This window comes from Sphaerodactylus townsendi, linkage group LG14, assembly GCF_021028975.2.
Source record: "Sphaerodactylus townsendi isolate TG3544 linkage group LG14, MPM_Stown_v2.3, whole genome shotgun sequence".
In the NCBI taxonomy this organism is placed as follows: Eukaryota; Metazoa; Chordata; class Lepidosauria; order Squamata; family Sphaerodactylidae; genus Sphaerodactylus; species Sphaerodactylus townsendi.
In genome coordinates, this window is record NC_059438.1 from 36489720 (window position 1) to 36514727 (window position 25008).

Here is a 25008-nt window from a genome sequence, read left to right on the forward strand (position 1 = left end):
ACAAAGAGCCTAAACATTTTCATGTTTCTCTCTTCTGTCTCTAGGAGAAGGGCAAATTCAAGGTATCTGTTTGAGAGCACTGAGGCCGGGGTGGGGCTTGGGGAGGTGAGGCCACACACCCCGAACCCCCCCCCATAAAAATCTATACCTACGTCACTGCCCTAGGGACACAAATGACAGGGCAAGCTCCCTTAGAAACAGGGTGACTCGCAACTTTCCCTGCAGTTAGGGAAACTGTGTACAGGCCTCTCCATTACTGAACAGGCAGCAGCTGGCTGCGTCCCCTTGCATGTGGCAGATACACAGCTTACATACCTCTCGCTGACAAGCCTTCTAATGTAGAGAAGCCAGGCACCCATGAAAGAACTCAACCACACAGCAAATTCACTGGAAAAAGAGATGCTGCTCGGAACGGTCAGTCGGAAACCGGGGAGGCCAATGACTCGTTGGTTGGAAACCATTAAGAGCACAAGTGTCAAACTCGCCCCCGCAGATGTTGTGGACTACAGTTCCCATCATCCCCTGCAGCATCATGCTGGCAGGGGATGATGGGAACTGTAATCCATAACATCTGGAGGGCTGCGAGTTTGACACCAATGATTAAGAGGGATATGGGCATGAACCTCAACCCATTGAAAGAAGTTGTGGCAAACAGGGAGGCATGGAGGGGGCTGGTTTACACAGCATCCAAGAGTCCAATACCAGTAAACTGTTAACCACATTATTACAGCATTATATAATTAATATATATTATATTATTCGGCCACGTATTAATAGCAATGATAATAAAGCTATTAATGTTATGCTATCAGGATATATTATTACTATTGTGCTGACGAATTTCACGTAACCCGTTCCGGTCAGAAGGTTACCCATGTTGCTGCCCGCCCCTTTTCACCTGTAGCCAATCACTTTGTGCTGACTTTTTATTTTATTTTAAGATTTTACATTTTATGTTTTCATTACTATTGATTGTTTCCTGATTGCTTACTAGACCTATATGACGATCATTAAGTGCTGTACCTTATGATTCTTGACAAATGTATTTTTCTTTTATGTACACTGAGAGCATATGCACCGGAGACAAATTCCTTGTGTGTCCAATCACACTTGGCCAATAAAGATTCTATTCTATTCTATTCTATTTTGGAGTATTCGCGTCCTCGCACCAATCAGGAGTCCCTCTTTCTCCCTCCCCCCCCTCTCTGAGCGGGGTGGGGGCGGGGCGGGGGGAAAAGGGCAAATTTATTCTCAACCGCGTTTTGCTCTGTCTTATCTCCGGGTGAACCCAACACTTTCTCTCCTTTCCCATTGGTCACAGCACAGCCAATCGTAAGCGTGAGGTCAGCTGACGTGGTAGGTAGCCATAAAGTGAGGCGAGGATCAGGATAGGCTGCAGGGGCGGCGCTCGACAAGGCGAGAGGGATGGGGAAATCCGGAGGGAGAAAGCGGCCCCCATTGGCTGTGCTCTCATCGACCACAGCCAATCGCCTCCCGGGGCGGCGAAAAGGTGGGCGGGGGAGCCCCGCGAGGCCCCTCCCTCCCTGCCGCCCGCCCGTCAGTCAGTCAGTCAGTCAGCGAGCCAGTGGCGGTAACGGCTGTGGTAGTTGTATTGCTTCTGCTCCGCGGCTGCGCTCTGTTCGCGGCGGTCGCGGCCCAGCTTCGGGGGAGGGGAACGCCCGCCCCCCGGTCATGGCGGCGGCCGCCTCCGCTTCCCCCGGGCGCCCGGTCTCCCGTGAGGAGACGGAGTGAGAGGCGCCCTTTGAGCCTGTGTGGGGGAGGGGATGGAGGTGAGGGGGTGGGGCGCTGGAAGACGTTGGGCGGCGGCGGCGGGGGGGAGGAAGCGGGGCTTGTGCGTTGAGGGCGCTCCTATTGAGGTCCCACAGGTGTCAAACTCGCGGCCCTCCAGAGGGTATGGACTACAGTTCCCATCATCCCCTGCCAGCAGCATGCTGGCAGGGGATGATGGGAACTGTAGTCCATGCCCTCTGGAGGGCCGCGAGTTTGACCCATCTCGAGATAGCAGCAGCATTTGTGGCTGTTTTGCCTCTCGTTTCCATCCTCACAGCAACCCTGTTGTAGACCAGCAGAGAGAGAGAGAGAGAGAGACTCCTGTATTTAGCTTCACAACATCCCCGTGGGGTAGGTTAAGCTAAGAGAGGACTCTGCCACTTTATCCTCACAATAGCCCCTGAGAGGCAGGTTAGGCCCAGAGAGAAACTCCTGTGTTTTATCCTTACAGCAACCCTGTGGGGTAAATTAGGCTGAGAGAAAATGACAAGGTCATCTATTTCCAAAGGCTTTCACGGCCGGATTCAACTGGTTGTGCATTCAACTGGTTGTAGTAATACAATCATTACAAGGTCATCTAGTAAGTTTTCACATCCAGTGGTGATTTGAACCTGACTCCAGTCCAGTCCCACTACACCACCCAAGCTGTCCGCACTGGTTGAATGGCAGTCACATGATGGAAGGCCATTCTTGGGAGCCGAGAGGCTTTCCAGAGACTGTAAGTGGAGCCTTAGAGAAAGTTGAGAGAGCCAGGGTTGTGTAGTGGTTAAAGCACTAGACCTAGGAATGCGGGAGGCAAGAGCTCAGACTTTCTAGCTGCTATTAAGTTCCCTTTTGCCAGTTGCACTTTAAACCAGTCCGCCCCACAGGTTGGTTGGGAATGTGTGGAATGAGGGAATGAACATGTAAACCACCCAGACCCGCTTGGAGGAAAGTAGGGGGCGGGGGCGGGGAGAAGAGATGTAGAAGTAAAATGAAATAAAAGGAGGTGACAGGGAAGGAAATAGAAATTGGGATGGAAAAGATTGAGGAATTAAGACAGGAGAGAGAACTGGATGTGGGGGTTGCCGTCTGTACATTTGGCATGTCACTGGAGAACCAATAGCTGGCTGTATAGACCCAACTGCTTTCATAGCTGGCTCTTCACTTTTTCTCTTCTGTTCTCGATGGACAAGCATTTTCATTTTTTAAAAGCCTGGGACCAGATTTTCTGTTCTGGGTAGTACAAAAGAAGGTTTAACAAAAATAAGAAATTTGAAAACACCTTTAATATATCGCTTGAATACAATTGGGCATTTACTGTGTTAACCTCCATTTCCAGCTCCTATGAATCAGCCAGCTCTCAGACGTCCCACAACTAGCGCTCAGTTGGCCAAATTCTCAAAAGAAATGAAGACCTTTTTTACACTTTGCATATTCATTGATCATGGCTGTGGTTGCTGTCCTTTAAATGAAAAAGAGATTTAAAAGTTGTAAAGATTTTTCTTGATATAGTGATTCCCAGGAGTGCAAGAAATCTTAAGGGCTGAACATTTGGTAACAGAATAAAAACAAGCAATTTAGAGGAGGGTGTAATTGTTTATCTTTTCTACATTCATTTTTTCTCAGCCTAAGGTAGCTTTCAGAGGTACCAGTCGCTATTGGAATAGTGCAGAGCCCAGTGGAAGACTGACAGATGTGTTCAATAACGTTATCATGACAGGTTGCAGCTCCTTCTATGATTGCTACAAGTTGCAGGTTCAGTCAGTTATTACATTTATTTGTGTGCATTTTTAAACAGGGGTAATTTTCATCAAAAATACACAACAGAGTAGGCATAATGAAACTTTGTGAAGCCGTAGTACGGTTTTGTGTGATTATGCTTAATAATAAACACTGCATTTAATGTTCACTAGAGCTTGTTTTCATGTGATTTCTATACTGGGAATGATCCTGTCTTTACCCTATTTTATTTTGTTTGCTTCCCTTACACATGCATTATATGGTGATGTCTCAGGAGGTGACTGAAAACATTCAGGCTCTAGCCACACCCAGAAGAGCGAGAAAGGAAAGGGGCTAAATAAAAGACTCTGCCGTCACTCTTCTGTATACTTCATATTTTGTTCCCACACTCATCCAATTCTCAGAGAGCCACACAGGAATTCAGGAGGATAGCTGAACTTTATCCTAAACTTGATTTTTGTCAACCAAAAAATGGCCCCTGAGATAAGCAGGGTATGACGAACAAGTGATGTAATTTGCTTAAGGATTTCAGGCAGTGCACAGGCATTTGAGGTTATGTTTCATCCAGGTAATGGCCAGCCCCAGAGTGTTGAACTTCAAAGATGAAAGTATAGGTCATTTTGACTAGGGTAGTAATAGGTACGTTAAGTGATTTATTAAATTACTCTTAAGTAAGTTGCTGTACCACTTAAAAGTGTAAAAATAGCTGTAGGTTCAGATATAGAACTAATCAGACCTTACATGACATTCAGCAAGAGTCATACATAATGAGTCATACATACCACAGCTGCTTATAGGAATGGTTATGCAGCTATCATCATATCCCCACTTGGCTATGAACTTTAGGTGACTTTGAGCGAGCCTTTTCAGTTAAATTCCCAGTCTTTCAGTTTGTTGGACTGGGCCAGAGGTCTGCAACCTGCGGCTCTCCAGATTGGCCATGCTTGCAGGGGCTGATGGGAATTGTAGTCCATGAACATCTGGAGAGCCGCAGGTCGCAGACCCCTGGACTGGCCTGACATCACATTGCATGGGCAGTTGAAATTTGATCCTGGCACCCAGGCTGGGAAGATATTTCAGTTCCCAGTTATAAAGACAAATTAAATATAATTGTAAAGTTCTTTGCTCATTAAGCGTAGTCTATGATTATATATTTGAATGGATAAATAAGGAAAAGAAATAAACAGTCATCTCAGCAATTTCAAGTTTAAGATATACATCTCAGACTTCATCTTGATTGACGTGTAAGCTGCTGATCTTTTATATAAATATCACATTGCCCCAATGTTTAATTTTTGACAATAGAACTAAATTACTCCAAACAGAGAACCTCAGGAGCTGTACGAGTGTTAACACCCATGGATACTATCTGTCTGGTTCACAAATCTGTGTACAGTGTTCTCATGGAGTAAGGGAAGCAGATCTATATTATTTCTGTCTGGATGTGGCCTATCTCCAAAGCAGTTGCCTTACATGCATCCAGTATGAAAGCAATTGCCTATGTGGAATGTGTTTCCTGGATTAGGATAACACAATGCACATAATTTTTATTAGTTGGAGAAAAGGTGTCTGAAAGAAACAGTGCTACACACATCACACTAAATGTCCCAATAGTAAATGGAAAAATAAAAAGTACTATAAAAGGTTTTAACTGCCCATTGTTGCACAAAAAACTCTGCTGAACTGTGCTCAGTATCAATCCATACAGAGTTTTTGGGCTTACTACTATTTTTTATGGTTAACGTGAGAACAAAGTAGATTGCTTACTGTTAACCATGCAAATTGTAAATCACAAGATTAACTATTGGAGATGAAAAATGGCATCACTGGAACAGTAGGAGTAAAACCTCTCAAGTGTTTTTAAGATAAGAATTTGATACATTTGTAATATTGGTTCTGTCTCACTGATACTTCCCCACAGTTAATTGCCAAAGTTGGGGAATGCAGTAGTTCAAGATTGTCAAACTCATTTGTTGTGAGGGCCAGATAAGACATAAATGTGACTTGGTTGGGCCAGGGCGGGGTGGGGTGGTTTCCTTGACTGTCCCCAGAATGGCATGGGGGGATGTGCGGGCGTGGACTGGCAAGCCTGCAGCACGGTCGAGTGGCTGCCTTGAGAGGGTTTATCAGGTCTGCAAGCCAGCTGAGTCACACACACCCTACTCCTGATTTGGCCTGGCAATGTTTGACACCTCTGCCGTATTGTGTGACATGGCTCATTCCTATCGATTGTGTGAACCTACCTAGTTTCTATACTATGTTGTGTCAAGAGGTACTGAGCCGAATGGCCTTTTGAGACTTTCCAAGCCATTGATTTTCAATCTGTGATAAAACTGTATGCTGAAATCAGGCTGCTTTTTATAATTAATTATCTCTTGTATTTAAAATGCAGAGTGAAGAGAACATAGATTTGCATCAGACTTACAGTACTTCACTTCCTACAGCCTCTGAATGTTCAAACCATGCTGATTCCTCTCTTTTCTATGTCCCGTGGTCTACATATACAGATGACATTAAACAACCCGTTAGTTCTCAGTTTAATGTAAAGAACAGGTATATGAATTAACCAAATAAATAGGAAAGAAGACTGCATGGTAGAGTGGTGTTGGTTGATAAATCTTTATAGGATTGAAGAGGTCAAATTAATCTAGCCACTTAAAAAAAAACCCTACTGTCAGAGACGAGTCAGTTTTCTTTTATTTGTGCTTGGAGTGGAGTTCTCAGGTCAGATTGCCAAGCAGAATTGACAGTATACTGTTGTAGAATGTGACATTGGTCATTTCTTTTAGTTATCTGGATAGTTTTCCTAAACTATCATACTAGCACAGGACAATTTGTTTCATTCTTACCATCTGTTATAGCATACTCTGTTCTGGAAAGTGTAGGTTATATCTGGAGGAACGTTAATGTGTGGAATGTGATCTGGGTGATTTGAGATTCTTTCCAACCCACTGAATCTGTGACTTGGTTTAGATTTAATTGCAAAGCATAGTTTGCCATAATTAACATGGATTGTGGGGGGGGGGGGGTTGCTCTCTGTACACCTCCCCCAACCCAACAGGATTCCAGGGGAATTTTGCAGGAGGAGGGCAGTTGTGGAAGTCATGCTCCACAGTGGAAATCCTTGTACTTGTAAAAATGCTAGTCTGGATACAAGCCAGTGGTTGCCGTTATATCTGCACTCATTTTACTTTTACTTGACCAGGCACTTGCTTCTGCCTTTTTTGCTACTTGTTCAGTGAGTTCATTATTTCATACCTCGTGGGTATGTTTTATTCATTTGTTTTGCCTACCTGACGAAGCAGAAATGTGGACAAAAATTGCTATTAATGCAGTAATATCAAAAGAATGATGAGTAGAGCCCAGTGACTTTGATAAAATATTAAAGAACTTAATTTTAATTGGAGTGATTTAAATGTACTACATTTGGGATCGCTTTTAAAAGATGGCACATAGCAGTGGGGAAGAACAACAAGACCATTGATGGTTGGCTCCCTCTCCTCCAAGTGAGGAGTGACCCTCATTCTGTTCGGGGTGGTACTCACAGCTGTGCAAGCCAGTGGGTCTTTCAACCATGGCAGAGCATGGCTTCCCTGAACCTGTGTGAGACAGGCAAGCAGCTATCCTGGTTGCTGCACCCCCATGCGAGGTGAGTGTGTAGTGGCACCCAGCTGGCAGGCTTTTACTTTTTCCCTCCCGCTCTTGGGGGCCAGGGCCCTTTCCAGGGCCCTTTTTACTTCCCTGCTTTATAGAAAAGCTATTTGTTTATTTAAAATACAGTTACTTAATTGTTCTTCCGTATAAGATTAGGGCCCCTTCCGCACACGCAAAATAATGCGTTTTCAAACCACTTTCACAACTGCTTGCAAGTGGATTTTGCTATTCCGCACAGCTTCAAAGAGCACTGAAAGCAGTTTGAAAGTGCATTATTCTGCATGTGCGGAATGAGCCTAGGTTTATAATCTCTAGAAAGATTGGTGTACTGAGGTCTCTCAATCCGTTTTGGGAGTTTGGGTGCAAAAGGGGTGAACTATACACCAAATCCACACGCAATCAAATTAAGCTGGAGTGAACAAGTTAAACAATTGGACTATTTTTAGATGTTACTTACTGGCAGCAGATGGAACATATACTAATCTGTGCAGATTCTTGACAGTACAGTCTCTTGGGATAAAATGTACCAGAAATAATCCGAGCAAAACTAGATTTGTCAAGCCTCGAGCTAGTAATTGTAAGGTGCATATTTGACTGTTAAGAAGCCAAGGACTGTCCAGTCAATAGAATAATATGGATTTCGATTTAATTTTTTAGAGATGGGGACTTGTGGTTTTCTCACAGCTATTGCCTTGGACTCCAAGTCCATCTTCATGTTTTTAAATCTTTAACCTTTAACCACACTAAAGCCCTGTCATAATTCTGCGAACAAGTGACATCTCTCTGAAACAGGATTGGTGCTAGACGACTGGTAGTTCTAGGGTACATCACCACATTTTGTGTGCAAATAATACACTAGTTCGGAGAACACATTTGGATATAGCAAGACAAATTCTTCGCTGGTACTTACCGTACTTTATTTTCCTTAGGATTCAAGCAGAAAGAAGTGACTATGGCAGTGAAACAGACTTGTACGGACTTGTGTCTAACATCTTGGAAGAACAAGATAAATCACAGCCATATTTTGCAGAGGGGTTAGTATAACATTGGGCTAATAATCACGTTCTCTTACAGGCATGTACTCTACCGCCACATGCATTTGCCAGCAGTGGGAGCTTGCAGTGTAACTCCTGCTTCCAAGACAGTGGACAGCTTCCAAAACTTTGGCCCAGGGGCTTTTGTTTATTTCTTGAGTTTCCAGACCACTCTCCCCTTCTACATCAGGCTCAGAGCGATTTACCACATTTGAGTTCAAATACATTTGTGTATCCATAAATCATGCCACACAACATAAGAACTCAGTGAAGAGTGTTATAAGCACAGAGTTAGAATTATGTTTGGATCCTTAGTGAAGTATCTGGAAATCACCATATATATGTGTAGGTAATTGTGTATGTGTGTTTTTTTCTTTTTCTTTTTTATTTATTTTCTTTTTTATTTATTTTCCATTTAGCATTGCTATTGTGCGGGGAGGGGGACTAGATTGTGTTTCTTCTTCGTATTTCTGTATACGTGATGTTTAATTCAAATCAAATAAACCTTCAATCGGCATTAAAAATACGGAGTCGAAAAGAAGCAAACAGTGCAAAATCTGAAACACCGGGGGGGATCAACATACCAGAACGTTTCCCAAGAAATCTGCAACCATCTCCAATATCACAAATGAACTAAAACATGCCCAAAGATTAGGAGCAGAATGCCTTAACAGAGGAGGGATAATACAATGAAAATCAGGTCTAAAATCAGCATATTTGGGACAATCAAGTAAAATGTGCAGCATTGTCTCAGGAGTACTGGTGCAATGAGAGCAAACCCGGTCTTGTTTAGGGATCCTCAAAAAATGCCCTTGAAGAAAGGCTGAGGGGAATGAGTTGCACCAAGCTCTAGTAAGGGCCCACCTTTGTTTGGGATTTAGTATAACCTTTAAATAGCAGGCCATTTGCACTTTAGTAGGGATAATGCCAAAGTGTGTAGATGAGCATGAGATCCCAGCGCTTTGAACCAAGAGTTGAAGTTCCTGACTAAAGAGATGGGTTTTTATAGTTTGGAATATTTCGTTGGGGGCTAGCATGAGCAAAACATCCCAGGAAAGGCCTAGGGCCGTGGTGGCGAACCTTTGGCACTCCAGATGTTATGGACTACAATTCCCATCAGCCAATTTGCCATGCTGGCAGGGGATGATGGGAATTGTAGTCCATGAACACCTGGAGTGCCAAAGGTTCGCCACCACTGGCCTAGGGTGATCAGTTTGTTCTCAGTGTGGATCTGCCAATCAGAGTGTTGAATCTGGGGAAGGGCCAAATAAAGATAACTATCTGCATTGGTGGAGAAGCAGAGTCTGATCAGGAATTTGAAAGCGAGGAGTCGAGCTCTTGTAACTAGTAGATGCTGGCCAGGTTCTAGACATAAAGTTGCGGTATGTCCCGCAGCGCGGGACTCCAAAAATTTGATAAAGAAAGCTCAATTGGATTTTTTTTCTGGAAAAGGAGAAGGATCCCAGTCACTGATCCCCAGAGGGATCCCGTATAGCAATTGCTGTATTATTTTCGCATTAAATAACTTTATGCCGCTAGGATAAATTTGCCCCCTTTAGAGGCAAAGAAGTTTAGAATGGCAGCTGACGTTGCCTTGGCACTCTTTGCTACAAGCTCCCTGTGTTTCACCCAGGAAGCTTTGTGGGCTAAAGCGGCACCTGGGTATTTGAAGACTTTGACCTGCTCTACTGATTTGCCATCCAATCTCCAATGGACAATTTTAAAGGTGTTGGAAAGGTCTTTGTCTTTTGAGAGTTGATTTCCAGCATGTTGCTGGTGCAATACTCACTGCACTGATGGTCTAGGCCTGTCCTAGATCTAGACAATAGGAAGAAGAAGAGTTTGGATTTATATCCCCCTTTTCTCTCCTGTAGGAGACTCAAAGGGGCTTACAATCTCCTTGCCCTTCCCCCCACACAACAAACACCCTGTGAGGTGGGTGGGGCTGAGAGAGCTCCGAAGAACTGTGACTAGCCCAAGGTCACCCAGCTGGCATGTGTGGGAGTGCACAGGCTAATCTGAATTCCCCAGAAAGGCCTCCACAGCTCAAGTGGCAGAGTGGGAATCAAACCCGGTTCCTCCAGATTAGAACGCACCTGCTCTTAACCACTACGCCACTGCTGCATCATCTGCATATAAAAGAATGGGAAGGGACACGTTCCTTAAGGTTGGGCTATGTACATTAGATGCTCTTAAATCAGGAGCCAGATCATTCAAAAACAGGTTGAAAAAAACAGGGGCAAGAACACAAGAACCTGTTTGACACCTCTGGTTATTAATATTTTAGGAGATAATATTCCAGATGGGGGGCATTTAATTTGGCATGTAATGTTGCTATAGAGAGCTCTCATTAGCAACAACAAATGGGGTTCTATGCCAAGGGTTTCCAATTTTTGTCACAGCAGCTCTCTATAGACCGAGTCAAAGGCTGCCTTAAGGTCAACAAAAGCTGCACATGAGTTGGATCTGGCCTTCTTGACATATTTGGTAATTAAAGTGTTAAGTACAAAACAGTGCTCTGTGGTGGAATGGCCTTTCTTGAAACCTACTTGCTCGGGTCCTAATATTTTCCTTTCAGCAATCCAAGCAGTAAGTCTCTGTGTTGTTTAATTGTGTGGATTAAATACCAATTCTCAAAACAAAACAAAAAAGAACCCAGCAAAGAATGGAACAGCCTAAAATTACATAATTTCTTCAAACGGAATAATAAGTTCTTTAAACAGTGTAATGCCCACCATTCAAGACATGATACACAGTAGCTGTGTTAAACAAAATGAACACGCCAGCTATGTGTAGACCTCAGGGTCTCCGGTGTGCGTACTACATCTTGAGAATCCTAAAGGCTGCAAACTTGGTTCTTTTGAAGTTTTTGTCACTGAGCCTGGTGTGATGTGAAATTACAGTAACAGCACGTTGATCGTGGAACTTGTTAAAATTAAAAGCAGAGAATAATTGATTGGGTACAAAAACCAACTGAGGAATTCTACCTCTATTTGTGTTTCGTTTTTTTCAGGGCCTGTGCCTCCAGTTTGAAATCAGTCTGGCCTGTGAACACTACCCGATTTACAGACCACCCTGACCTGCTGTCGGAGTCAAAGAGGTCAGTAGATGGCACAGTCACTCAGCAGGCTTTTTACGGTGGAGAAAATTTATCAGTGTCGGACAAACAGTATTTGCATGCTGGCAACCTAACCTTGCAGCAGAAGGTGGATGACCTTTACCATGGGCTCACTAACATAGACCTTGAAGAGCAATGGCTGTACCCTTCCCGGAGCGATCATGTTAGTAGTTATAATATTCAGGCCACTGAGAATGCAAAGACTTCGCAGTTTCAAGATTTTTCATATGTCAAAGCATGTTTTACCCAGCAATCCAGCCTTTTAGAAGCAATAAAAGAATCTGGAGCAGATACGTTTGCTTATGGAAGGGATAAGGTGGGCCCTAAGGGACAAGATACACAGGTGAACCAAAAAAGAGCAGATATGTTTTTGTCACAATTTAACAGATACGGCGAAAATGCTGATTTTTGTAAATGCCCAGAGTACTCCCATCCAAATAAAGCAAAAAATAATAAAAATATAAATTATGGTGTCCATGACAATAAAAAATTACCAACTGGAACACCTGAGTTATCAGCCTTGGATACAGACAATTATAGTAAATTATTTCAGAATAAGCCAGCTGTCCAGAAGAAAATGGAAGACGCCTCTTTGGAGCAGCAACATTTTACTTTTCAAAAAACTTCAGGACTCATGTCAGAAAAGCCATTTGTGAATGAAACTTCGTTTACTACGGACCTTGGTTTAAAATCAGATTTTACCCTCAAGTCTCACACAACTGTCCCAGGGAGTAGCGATTTTACAAATGGGGCAGAAAATTCTGAATATTTCAAATCACTGAATATTTTATCCACAAACACAGGAACTACTTCCTCAGGCACAAGTATAAGGCCAACCTGGATCAACATCCAAACAAAAGTCAACTCCATCCCTATGCGGAATCACGGCACCTTGATAAAGTTGAATAATAATTTATCTGCAGGCTCAAAAGCTTCTAGTCATTCTTATGATTTTTCCCAGTTACCATCGACCAATGTAAATTTAAATAACAATTTGTTGCTTCAGAAATATTGCCAAGAAACGCCCACGGTGTTTTCCAGTTTTGATTTCAATGAAGGCTGTGCTCCAGAGCGGATTCAGTCTGCCACTCACACAGAAGGACTGAGTAAGGTGGGAGAAGAAAGCCTCTTTGAGTCCATTACTGACAAAAAAATTAAGCCATCAAACGGTTTCTTTGATAGCTATTCACAACAATGTGGGATCATTGAAAATGTGAACAAGAACAGTTTTCAAGCTAAAGCACAAAATGGCCACTATGATGCTGAAGAAGGACACAAGCACCTGGATGGACTGTCACAGAACACTTACCAAGATTTAATAGAGTCTCAGGGCCACTTCAGCAGCCACAGGCAAGGAAGTGGGGACAATAATATCGCCAATAACTGCGTGAATCGCACTCAGGCGTCCTGCTTTTCCAACCATTTCATGATGGGAGACTTGAGGCAAAGCCCAAACGTCTCGCAGCTTGGCTCCAACCGGTTTTCTTTGAAATCCACCCACCCATTTGGACACTCTATCATCCCCCTGATGGATTCCTACGATTTGTTCTCCTACGATGATTTAAGCCACTTGTATCATTTTAACGATATGATGTATGGAGACCACTCTTTCACAGGCTTCATGCCGACATTTGGATTCCAAAGACCAATGAAAACTAGGAGTGGACCAGCCAGTGAACTTCATATTAGGTTGGAAGAATGTTATGAACAATGGAGAGCTTTGGAAAAAGAACGGAAAAAGGTAAGAGGCATATTAACAAGGAATTGCATGGTCAATTGCAACAATTCAAGTGAGTGTGGGGTTGGAGTGGGGCAACACAGTGGCGTAACTAGGCAAACTGGAGCCCTGGGCAAAACCTGAGTTTGCCCCCCCCCCCCCCCGGCGCGTGCCCAATGCAACACGCACCCCCTCCCCCTTGTAGCTACGCCCAGTGGCATATCTAGGCAAACTGGAGTTTGGCGTCCCCATGGGCAGCCACCCTCCCCCATTGTGACCAAGCAATGATTTTTACACCAGGTTGTTTCAAAGTCACCATCACATTATAGAACATGCCCCAACTCACAAATCTGAGCACAGCAATAAGCCATGCCACACAGCAGAAATAATTTTTTGAAAACATTTTCAAAATGCTTTCATAATGTTTTATTACTGCTATGAAAACATTTTATGGTGCTGTATCCAGTACCCCCAGTTGGGAGAAACAGCATCACTTTTAATGTTTCAAAGGAGAATCTGGGCTCCCTAGTTTAAACAAGTGATGCTGGAATCCACCCCCAAACAGCATCATTTTCAATGGTGTTTAAACTAGGGAGCCCAGATTCTCCTTTTAAATCCAACTTAAAGGGAAAATCTGGGGTTCCCAGTTTAAAAAACATTGGAAGTGATGGTATTTTGGGGTTGATTCTCCCCCACCCTGAAACAGCATCACTTTTGGCAATGTTTAAACTGACTCAGATTCTCCCTTTAAATCCATGTCAAAGATTTAAAAGGAAAATCTGGGGAAATTTGGAAGGTGCCTGCTGGCAGGGGTTCACTTAGAAGAAAGAAGTAGCACTAAACTTTCAGGGTATCTTTAGGAGACTTCCATGATACCACTCCAGGTTTGTTGGAAGCTTGGTTCTAGGGGGGTCCAAAGTTATCGACCCTCAAAGGTGTAGCTTCATCTCCTATTAGCTCCCATTGGAAACAATGGGGGATGGGGCACCCCCTTTGGGAGTCCATAACTTTGGACTCCCTGAACCAAACCTCACCAAACCTGGGTGATAGCATCAGGAGAGTCACCCAAAACATCCCTGAAATTTTGGTGCTGCTAGCCTAAAAACTGCGCCCTCTGCAGGCCAAAAATGGAAAAACACTGAAAATACAAAAAATCCCACAAACAAACCTGCGCCCCCCACAGGGCTTCACCCAGGGCAACTGCCCACTTTGCCCAATGGGAGGAACGCCTCTGGGGCAACAAATCAAAAAGAGAACAATTTGGAGACACCTCTAGGATTTAAGGTCTCAGGTGCTTCAGTGGGATAATCTGTCCTACACACTTTTGCCTTTAACTGACTCAGCGGCCCCCAATGTTCTTTACCTTCTGAAATATTTTCAGTTTGCATGAGGCTGTGAGTTTTTTCCCCTTTGATTAAAATACAAAGTCATTTTTCTGTATAGCCTAGGAATCCTTCAAGTATGTAGAAATTCTGCTTTGTCTGTGGGTAGCCTGGTTTGTTTTCATAATTGTAACAGGGTCCAGCCACATTATTATGGGATCCTATGGTGATGTTAAATGTGTGAGCTGCAAAAGTTCTGACACTCTAGTGTAACCAATAAATTCAGAATGGACCTAGACTGATAAGACTAGGTTTAATTGTCAGAAACAGATGCCTTCAGTGGTTGTTGCTTGGCAACTACAACAGCATTTAAACCTTGGTGGGTTTTTTAAAGATACCACAGATTAGGGCACTGACAAGAACTATTATTGCTATTTGGATTTCATTATCTGTCCCTTATGCCACACTAAGTAGCTTAGCCAAAGCTTTGTAACTAATATACCTGTTAAACTGAGCTTCTGAAGAGACAAATTGTTCTTGCAGTTTCCCGGGCATCGATATGAATAAGATTTCTACGTATTTTAATTTGACTTATTGGAACAAAACTGGACTTGTTGGTTGCGTGCAGCCGCAGCCTTTCATTTTGATTCTTGGGTTCTTTTTAAGTATTATGTCAATCCGAAACCACAGCCAAACAAATGTTGCTTGGTCTGTAAATAAGAATAATGAAAAAACTATAGGTGTTCCTTTATCATTTGGGGGCTCTTAAATCCTTTATGTATATGTTATGGATTTCAGATTTTTCTGCTCACATGGTGCTTTTCTCAGCTGTCGGTTCATAGCTTCAGCCTTCAGATTTAAGTATCCACTGATTTGGATGTATTGAAAATGAGATACGTTGATTAATACAATCATAAGCAAATACTACTTATTATGAAGAAAGCCATGATTTGGCAATAAAATGCAGAACAGACCTACATGCTTTATCAATCAAGTTTAACAGTACAGTCATTCAAAAAATTACTTTTGTATTTTATTTGTACCTGTTCTTCATGTCCAATTATTCCCAATTAAAAATATTAACTCCAGGTGTAATTAAAAAAAATTTGGACAGCTTTACTGAAAATCCCAGTAGAACGTTGAATCTTTTTCAAGATGTTGACCTTTCCTACACTGGTTATTTGGATTCAGTGCTGTTGGGGAGCGAATCTCCCCCCCCCCCCTTCCTTTCTCACAGTAGTATGGTGGATTTCTATGCCTCCTTCTGTTTCCTTAGCTTTTATCCAGTTTTTCCCAAATCTGCTTTGCTGCAAAGTGATTACAGGAGAGTCTGAATAGCTGCTGTGAGGGTGAAAAGGTTTGGATTTTCCTGATCCCACCTACATGGCAGCCATTTTCCTTGGAGTTCCCTTGCCACCAGAATGGGGAGATTTAAAAAAAATTATTATAACCATCTGTGTATCAGATTCTTAAGTTTCCATCTTTCACTTGAAACAAAATAAGTGTGTGGTCCTTCATATTGTAGAGTTGTAAGGGAATCATGGAATCATAGGGTTGGAAGAGACCACAGGGGCTATCCAGTCCAACCCCCTGCCATGCAGGAATACACAATCACTCCCGAGTCCCGACCAATTGCCATGCAGCCTCTGTTTATAAACCTCCAAAGAAGGAGACTCCACCATACTCCAAGGAGCATATTCCACTGTCGAAAAGCCCTTACCGTCAGGAAGTTCTTCCTAATGTTTAAGTAGAATCTATTTTCATATACTTTGAATCCATTCCTCCTTGTCCTAGTCTCCAGAGCAGCAGAAAACAAACTTGGTCCCGCTTCAACATGACATCCCTTCAAATATTGAAACATGGCTATCATGAAACCTTTTAACCTTCTCTTCTCCAGACTAAACATACCCAGCTCCCTAAGTGTGCTGCAGGCAGGCAGGCTGTGGTCAGGTCCAGTCTTGCAGGATAGAACAGGCAGCAGACAAAAGCATAGTCAGAAGGCTGTCCAATGCGTCAAGGCAGGCAGCAGGCAGAGGCGTAGTCATGGGTCAGTCCAACAGGTCACAGCACAGGAGATCAGGCAAACAGGCTGGAGAGCAGCAGTAGACCAGGCACACAGAAGCAACAGGACGTACACTTGTTGCACCCAGGCAGAAGTAAACTCACAGCAAGGCTTATATAGAGAGCCTTGTTCAAGGGGCTGGGATTCTGCAAGGAGTTCATTGTTATCAGATGCAGAGACTTCTAATCTCCCACACCTTGCTGCCAAACGAACACTCCTTTGGTGCTTCTGCAGTAGTAGCCGCTGCTTTCGCCTCCTTTGCACAGCTGGCTCATTGATAGGTTCCCGATCTGCAGGCTCCTCCACCCATATGTCATCAGGCAGGGGAGAACTGGGCCTTGGCTCCTTGGGAGCAGCCTCCTCTGGCTGCATTGCGTCCTCAGGTTCTGCCTCAGAGTCCTCCTTGTCCTGGTAAGTACTCAGGGGCTGGCTCATGAAACTAAGCCTCTCCTTGTAGGGCACAGATTCCATACCTCTGACCTTTTTGGTTGCCCTCCTCTGGTCCCATTCCAGGTTGTCAATATTCTTCTTGAATTTTAGTGCCCAGAAGTGGACACAGTATTCCAGGTGAGGTCTGACCAATGCAGAATAGAGAGGTACTATTACTTTCCTAGAGAGCCGTGCGGCGTAGTGGTTAAGTGCTTGCACTGCCACTCACACGGTCAGGAGTTCAAGCCCCCTGTGGGTCAGATATCCTGGCTGCTGGCTCATGGTCAACCCAGCCATCCATCCGTTCCCTGGTTGGTAAATGAGTACCTGGTCCTAGCTCATCGCTAGGGGGTAAAGAATAGCCGGGGAAAGCAATGGAAAACTACCGCACAAAGACGGCTTGCTTATAAAATCACTGCTTGCAGTGGTATCCCAGGGTCGAACACAACTGAAGGGGAAACTTTACTTTTTATTACTTCCCTCCATCTATTCTAGACACTGAATTGCATTGGCTTTCTTGGCTGCCACATCACACTGCTAAGTCATGTTCAGTTTGTGGTCTACTAAGACCCCCAGATCCTTTTCACATGTACTGTTGTCAAGCCAGGTGTCACCCAAATTTTGGCCTTTTGGCTAAGATCAAGTATCTTACATTTCTTCCTATTGAAATTTATTTTGTTAGTTTTGGCCTAGCTCTCCAATCTGTCCAGGTCATTTTGAATTCTGGAAAATGCTTATCTCTGCATCAAAAGAACCTAGAGCCTTTTTGAAAAATAGAACTTGATACACAAGCTAGTGTACTGTTATTGTAATGTTAGTGCTTTTTGTATAAAAAAGTGCTAGTACTAAGTTCTACCAATCACCTCCTCTAACTGCATGTCACCGTTAGGTTTTCCCTGGAAGGGACAACACACTTTCTTTCTCTGACTGACAGGGGCAGGCTGGTGCACAAGAATCAGGATTTGAGGATTTTTAAAAATTCCATCTGGAATCAACATCTTTAATAATAGTTGGAAAAGGGTTATTAAGTACTGTTGAATACTGTCACAAAAAAGCCCTGGCAATATTCAAGGGTGTTCACGACCTGTTGAATTCAGTAGGGAAACCGCCCACTAATCTTAGTGGATTTGAGATGTACCCTTTCTGTGTAACTCCAAAGTCTGTGTATTTTTACATCAACAGTGATAGGTATATTCTACCCCTTTGATAGTTATTCTCTTGGAATAAGAGGTCCCCAGCATGGTGTTTGTGGGTTCCATGACACCTGCCAAATGTTTTTAGGAAGTTGGTGGAGCCAGGTAGAATTTTTGCTCAGCAAAGCTTCTGATGGACTCTTGGAGAGTTGTCTTTTCAACATTTGATATACTGGTTGTGGTGGGTTTTCCGGGCTGTTTGATATACTGCTTTGGCAGCAGCTGCCATCACAGCACAAGAATCTTCATTGTTACTGAGGTTAAGCTATAGCAATCATTTTGAAGCTGGCTCCGCCTCCTGCAGCAGCCATTTTATGGCAGCCCTTTTGTTGCGTTGCCCACCATGATTTGTCAGAGTTCCCGATGTACTCACCGGCTCAAAAAAGGTTGAGGATCCTTGTCTTACTTAGACAATATTACAATAACTACCATGCATTAGCATTAAATTGGATAAAATGAATACTTCAGTTGTAGCATATTTGACCACAGATTTCATTACACTTTAGACCACCTGAGATTTCTACAGCTAGAAATGCAAAGTTGAATGTTGCAGACAGGTGCTAGAAGAATCATAGAGTTGGAAGAGAGCCCAAGGGCCATCAAGTCCAAGCCCCTGCCATGCAGGAACACACAATCAAAGCACTCCCAACATATGTTCATCCAGGCTCTGTTTAAAAACCTTTAAAGAAGGAGACTCCACAACTCTCCGAGGTAGTGCATTCCACTGTTGAACAGCCCTGACTGTCAGGAAGTTCTTCCTGAAGTTTAGGTGGAATCTCTTTTCCTGCACCTTGAATCTATTACTCCGTGTCCTAGTCTCTGAGGTCCAGACTTTTGGTTTTGAAATTCAGGTTGGGTAAATGGTTGTACTTCACAATCAAAATCTAACTAGTAACTGTATTAGTAATTGATACCATCTTTTGCATCCCAGAAAAAGAAATAAAATACACTTCCTTATCACAAAAAGAATAAATCATTTTAATTGATTATTGTAATGTTTTTTCAGACTGAGTCAGCTCTTGCCAAGATTTACCCAGGGAAGAAGGTGTCCAGTACTAATAACACTCAGATTCCCAGACTGACATCAAATCCATCCAGAGTTGATCGTTTAATTGTTGATCAGTTGCGAGAACAAGCCAGAGTAAGTTATTTAAATGTCAGAATTCTGAGAGCCCAAATCAGGATCTGCGCTGCAGGTCCCCCAAATGGCTCACGTAGCTTTCCATTTCTGCCTCTCCTCAGTGCTAGGATGGTGACACGGATGCTCAAACTTGCAACTGAGCTCTCTTTTGGCCTCTGCCATTTTTTCTGTTACCTCCCAGGGAATTCCAGCAAAATTTCTGACACTCAGAATATTTCAGGATAAATAAAAAGCATTAGAATGAGATTCCAGTGCATTACTAGCATGGCAGCCTTTGGCTCACTCAGCAGAGAAAGAGTGAAAAAGAACCAACTCCAAAGAGGTGATACTGTAGCAAATGTGCCACTATCTAGGGTGTTGTGAGTTTTCCAGGTTGTATGGCCATACTCCAGTAGCATTTTCTCCTGTTTCGCCTGCATCTGTGGCTGGCATCTTCAGAAGATCTGATGGCAGTAAAGCAAATGGAGTATATATACCTGTGGAATGTCCAGGGTGGGAGAAATAACTATTTGCATTGGTTAGAACTGTTAAGGGTTCAGTTTGCAAGTGTAATTTGTACGTGTTAAGTGGAATCCACCCATTTTAGCATATGTATGTAACACTGAAGTTGCATAATCAAATTAGTGAGGGCATCTCCATAGCAGTTGTCTGGCACTGAGACATCTTGTGTCTGGGTGGCATTGTGCACAGAGTAGAGAGAGCTGAGCTTTTCTCTGTCTCTCAGACTATTAGAACTTGAGGGCATCCAGTGGAGCCGATGGGTAGCAGATTCAGGATGTGGACAAAAGGAATGCTTCTTTACACGGCGAGGGATCCAAATATGAAATTCACTGCCAGAAGATGTAGTGATGACCGTGGGCACAGACACCTTGCAAAAGGAAATTAGATAGATTCATAGAGGATATGCCTATGAGGGGCTGCTAACCATGATGCTTGAAGAGCATCTCCAACCTCTGAATCTCAGTGCCAGAAGAGTGATCCAGCAGAGCTCTAATGTGGTGTAGTGGTTAAGAGCAGGTGCACTCTAATCTGGAGGAGCCGGGTTTGATTCCCAGCTCTGCCGCTTGAGTTATGGAGGTTTATCTGGAGAATTCAGATTAGCCTGTGCACTCCCACACACGCCAGCTGGGGGACCTTGGGCTAATCAGAGCTTTTCGGAGCTCTCTCAGCCCCACCCACCTCACAGGGTGTTTGTTGTGAGGGGGGAAGGGCAAGGAGATTGTCAGTCCCTTTGAGTCTCCAACAGGAGAAAAAGGGGGGATGTCAATCCAAACTCTTCTTCTTCTTAACTTAGAGCTTTCTGGCTGGTGACTAAGTCATGACTCTGTCCGAGTGTTATCTTAACAGCTGCCTTTAAGAAATATCAACTTTTCCTCCTGACAACATACGAGAGTTAGAGAAACTCCTGTCCTTTAATACTTGTAGGTTGTGACTTTGCTAGGAAAGATGGAACGTCTTCGAAGCTCTCCGCTCCATGCTAATATACCTACTGCTCTTGATAAACTCCTGGAAACAGTTCACATTGTGCAGTCCCGTAGAAAGGATGAAATTGTCAACGCTTCACATCGGCAGAGACACGGAGCTCCACGATGCCAAGATGACAGAGGTGCCGTTTCCTTTGGGCATTTGGTTTGTCTCCAGCTAGGGTAAAACTAGATGCGACAGGGGTGTCTGTGTATATTCATATTTTCACATGGAAAGTGTTTATGTGCGTGACTGCATTGTCCATTCTTTTGATTTAAATAAAGTGCGTGGATGAGGTGAGATAAATCCCTTGCCGCACTTCATTGTTTGCAGCATTTTTCTTTTAGCCTTTCTCTAATACAAAGAGAGCTGGAATGGGAGAAAAGATCTTCAAACCATGATGCTGCAGCAAGATACGTGTGGGGATACTTCAGTTCCCCTAATCTGTACTCTCTGTTCTGTGTTCAAAACAAGCAAGGACACCCTCCCCTTTGTCTTTTATTCCTTTTGCATATGAACAAGCAGATGTGAGTTGCCGTGCAGTCATAAGCAGTTATGCCCAGATAAGATCATTGGACTGAAAGCAGAGGTGGGATCCAGCAGGTTCTCACCAGTTCCCAAGAGTGGGTTACTAATTATTTGTGTGTGCTGAGAGGGGGTTACTAATTGGGTCTGCTTTTCCATTAGAAATTCCATTAGGTCCAAAAATCATAAAGTCCTGTTGTTTCCTATGTGGCTGGTTAGCGAAGGTAGAAAATGGGATAATTCTCCCTGTTGGGCTGTTTTAAAACATGTTTTAGAAATATGGTAAAGTTCCTTGTTTAAGGAAAGTATCCTTCTTTTGATTTCTAGAAACAAAATGAAATATTTGAATATTAAGTATTTGACAGGCAGTCAATTAGAGGAGAAGTAGTTGTTTCTGTGGGCATTAGACGATAGGACTTGCTATAATGAGTTTAAATTATGGACAGAAAGAGACCAGCTGGAATTTAGGAACTTTTTTTATAGTAAGAGTTTTTTCCAGTAACAGAGAAATGATTAATGCCCTGCCCCCAGAATGCCCGGCCACGCCCCCGTCGTGCTCTGCCCAGCCCCATTGGCATTACGCCACTGTTTGAATCCCACCACCATGGGAACCTGTTATTAAAATTTTTGGATCCCACCACTGGCTGAAAAAGTACAACTTGGTTAAGGCTTGCAATGTCAGATTCCCCTGAAATGTTGAGTTTGGTCCTCAGTTTCTCAGTGATTGTATGTTTAAATATCCTTTACTGATTTTGAGTCAGTTTGGGCACTCTGCCTAGACAAGAGGGAAGGGGAAGCAAACTGCCTGATATTAAATGGCAGCTGATTTACCAAACTGCATTGTATTGAATAATTTCTCCAAACTACTTGACAGCCACTATGGACAAAGTAAACTGACTGTCTTGCTGAACTGTTATCACGAACGTATACTAGCATTTCGGAAGTTCTGTTTCGGCGCTGAACTTCAGCGTAGGGTTCAGAGTTGGGGCGCCATAGTGATTTCAACCAGGATTTCCTTTGGAGTTAAGGAAGAAATCAGAGCATGGAATCATGTGTGATTCTCCCCTTTGATCCTAAGCCATCGTTTACATTTACTATCAGTGGTATTTTGTGGCCATTCCTGCATGGCAAGGGCTCCCGGCGTTGTATTCCCTGCACTGCTGCAATTGCCGCAGCGCAAGTGTTGGCACAGAACCTGGAGGGGCATCTTCACCGGTGACGAAGGCACTTGTGCATCACCTGAGTTGCAAACACTGCTGCTGCTGCACTGGTGGTCCTCAGCCAGGAGCTGGCACCAATTTCCCAATGACTTTCAACCCAGGATAGCCTTCTTTTGCTGGCATTGACTTATGCCACCAAAAAGGCAGGGGCAGCCATTGGGTTGCATAGGGTGCTTGAAGCTCAACTTGCTTTTTCTTTTTGCTTGCGGCACCTCCACAAACCCCTCTGGAGGTGGCAGGGCTGTGCCAACCTGGCTGGCAGTGCCCCACAGCTGCCTCTGTAGAATTCATTGTCTGTGAGGCAACTGTCACTTATTGGTAGTTCTGTTTGTTACAAAGTTCATAGCAAAGATAGGGATTATCAGCAGAGGATTTTAAGGATAATTCCCCCAAAACTGCCTTAGAAATTGTCAGAACAGGAGATGCCAATGAAAATTATTTTCTCTATGATAAAATTCTTTAGGCTTCCTTAACAAATCTGATTCGAAATACTGAATTTGTTACTGTGGCCCTTTTGGGCGGGTTTCAAGGAAGCCAGAAAAATACTTTTCTTAAGTTTACCAGATAGATGCTTGCAGAACTGCCGCCGTACTGTGTGCTGAACATTGTTTCTTCAAAACCCTAGTGAAAATAACAGGATGTGATCCCAAACGGTGTTTCTAAGAGTCAGTTCATGAGAGAGCTGCAAAATAAAATACCTTTTCCCTGCCCCACAGATGTTTTTGCTCTTGCGCTGGCTGTTAAAGAGATGAGCATAGCAACTCGCAAAACGCGCACTATTCTGTGGTGCGCTCTTCAGATGTCCCTGCCCAAAACAGCCCCTCCGTCCGGACCAATGGAGATGGAGATAATCCATCCAGAAGATAAGACACATGAACAAGTTAACAGTGGCCACCTTGTGATCCAGAGAGGAGAAACAAAAAAGCATTGATGGAAAGTAAAGAGACTATAAAGCTGTATGTACTGTCACCCTGTACTAAACATTAAGTGAACCAAGCTTTTCTTCCGCATTTTAAGAAATGACGTAACACAAACAGAAGTTTGCCTGCTGTAATCCCAGCCTCTGTCTGAGGAATAGCTGTCAACACAAGACAAGCGTATGATGTGAGTGACTGCCAGAATCAGCATATTGATGAGGCAGAATTAATGTGTTAGGTTAAATAAATTAAAATATTTTTAATTGCCAAAATGGAATGCAATCTATTCTGCAGTGCAGGCGGTGCCAGTGGAAATTTTGCCTGTATGATCTGAATTACTGTAATCTACTAGTAATAGACCATTTTTGATTGTGATAAATAACACCTGTTACCATAGACTATGACTATCTGGGAACAGGAAGAAGATAAAACTAAACAAACCCAGTATGAATGTTAAAAGAAATATTTAAAGTACTTATTTATGAATTTGAAGTCTTAAGAATATAAATTTAAGCAAAGAAATTGACCAGATTTTCTTAAATTAGTGATATTATCATAACGCCTTTATCCAACCATGCATGTTAGGGAATATTTTAAAAAAATCTTCTAAAATCATTTCTGTCTATTGTTTTAAATAAAATATTCTGTTTAAAGTATTAAAATGCAATCAAAATTACATTTATGTAATCTGGATCTTTAGCAGTTGCATACAACTGAAATGATGAGTGTTATTTTAATACCCTTGGTTTAACATTTTTAAGGAGGGTATCTAGAAGTTATGAGGTGCACTTTCTTTAAAGTTACTCTTTAGCCAGTTTGGTTTAAGATTGTTTGGGGTATCTTTTGTTCTCTTTGTTGTCTTCATTTGCCTCTGCATTCTTTAGCACTGTTGAATGCTTGGGGGATTTCATATCTTTTTATTAAATGCAAGTTATTTATCAAATTAATATGTTGATATTATGTGCTCAGGAGATCTTGGGTTTTAACAATCTAGCATGAATTTAAACTATATAATGTCCAGATAAAATTTACTGTCCTACCCTTGGCTATTTTAAATGTGTGTTCTTCCAGCTTTTAAAAATCCTGGTATGCTGAAATGTGTAATCAAACCACATAAATTGCTGTAGATGACGTAAGGAGCTGATTGAGATTGCAGGAGAAACTGCAAGGAACCATTTTGATCATTGATGTGACTTTGCATGCGGCCAAAATAAACTCTTTGGCTGCAGACTCTTTTACCACCACACCATTCTAGCCACTGAGCAAAGATGGGTTGAGTTTGATATTGACTATGTTCTATGTTATAAAAATAAAATATTGTACTAACTTTCACCTCTCTCCTAATAAACTGGTTTTTGTTGCAAAATTTGGTATGGCTCTCTGTGTTTGCAATCTTGTTGACTTTGAGATAGAATTTTAAGGTTTTGACTTCGACCCTTGACGTGTTAAGTGCTTGGGGCCCTGTGTTGTTGGGTACATTCCGTTGCCATCTCTAAGACGGACAATCAATGCACTTTTCCTGTGCCATTTGCAAGTCAGACACGAATCAAAATTAAAAGTTTCCTTCCTTTGAAAAGACTTGGCAAAATTAACAAAGGTCTCATATTTGTTGAGGAGTAACATGGACTTTGTATCAGTTATATGATGGGAGTTTTGTTGCTTGCAAGACGCGCATTGGGTCTTTTCTATTCGCAATGAT

At 42.9% G+C, this 25008-nt stretch overlaps 2 protein-coding genes across 10 annotated transcripts in view; one reads left to right on the top strand and one right to left on the bottom strand.

The window, feature by feature from the left end:
- LOC125443515 (protocadherin beta-16-like) overlaps nucleotides 1–25008 on the bottom strand; it is a 431392-nt gene that overhangs the window by 163012 nt on the left and 243372 nt on the right. The gene's annotated exons all lie outside the window — the stretch shown is intronic.
- MEIOC (meiosis specific with coiled-coil domain) lies at nucleotides 1620–24675 on the top strand. 3 transcript variants are annotated; one of them, XM_048515693.1, is made up of 7 exons: nucleotides 1620–1790; nucleotides 5906–6066; nucleotides 8097–8201; nucleotides 11215–13060; nucleotides 19049–19183; nucleotides 20609–20789; nucleotides 23109–24675. In XM_048515693.1, exons 1-7 carry the CDS (start codon nucleotides 1785–1787, stop codon nucleotides 23321–23323), a joined length of 2649 nt encoding a protein of 882 aa, XP_048371650.1. In that variant the 5' UTR covers nucleotides 1620–1784; the 3' UTR covers nucleotides 23324–24675. The 3 variants fall into 3 exon arrangements, with proteins under 3 accessions (XP_048371650.1, XP_048371649.1, XP_048371651.1); XM_048515692.1 differs by lacking the exon at nucleotides 1620–1790 and adding an exon at nucleotides 2038–3528; XM_048515694.1 differs by lacking the exons at nucleotides 1620–1790; nucleotides 19049–19183 and adding an exon at nucleotides 2038–3528.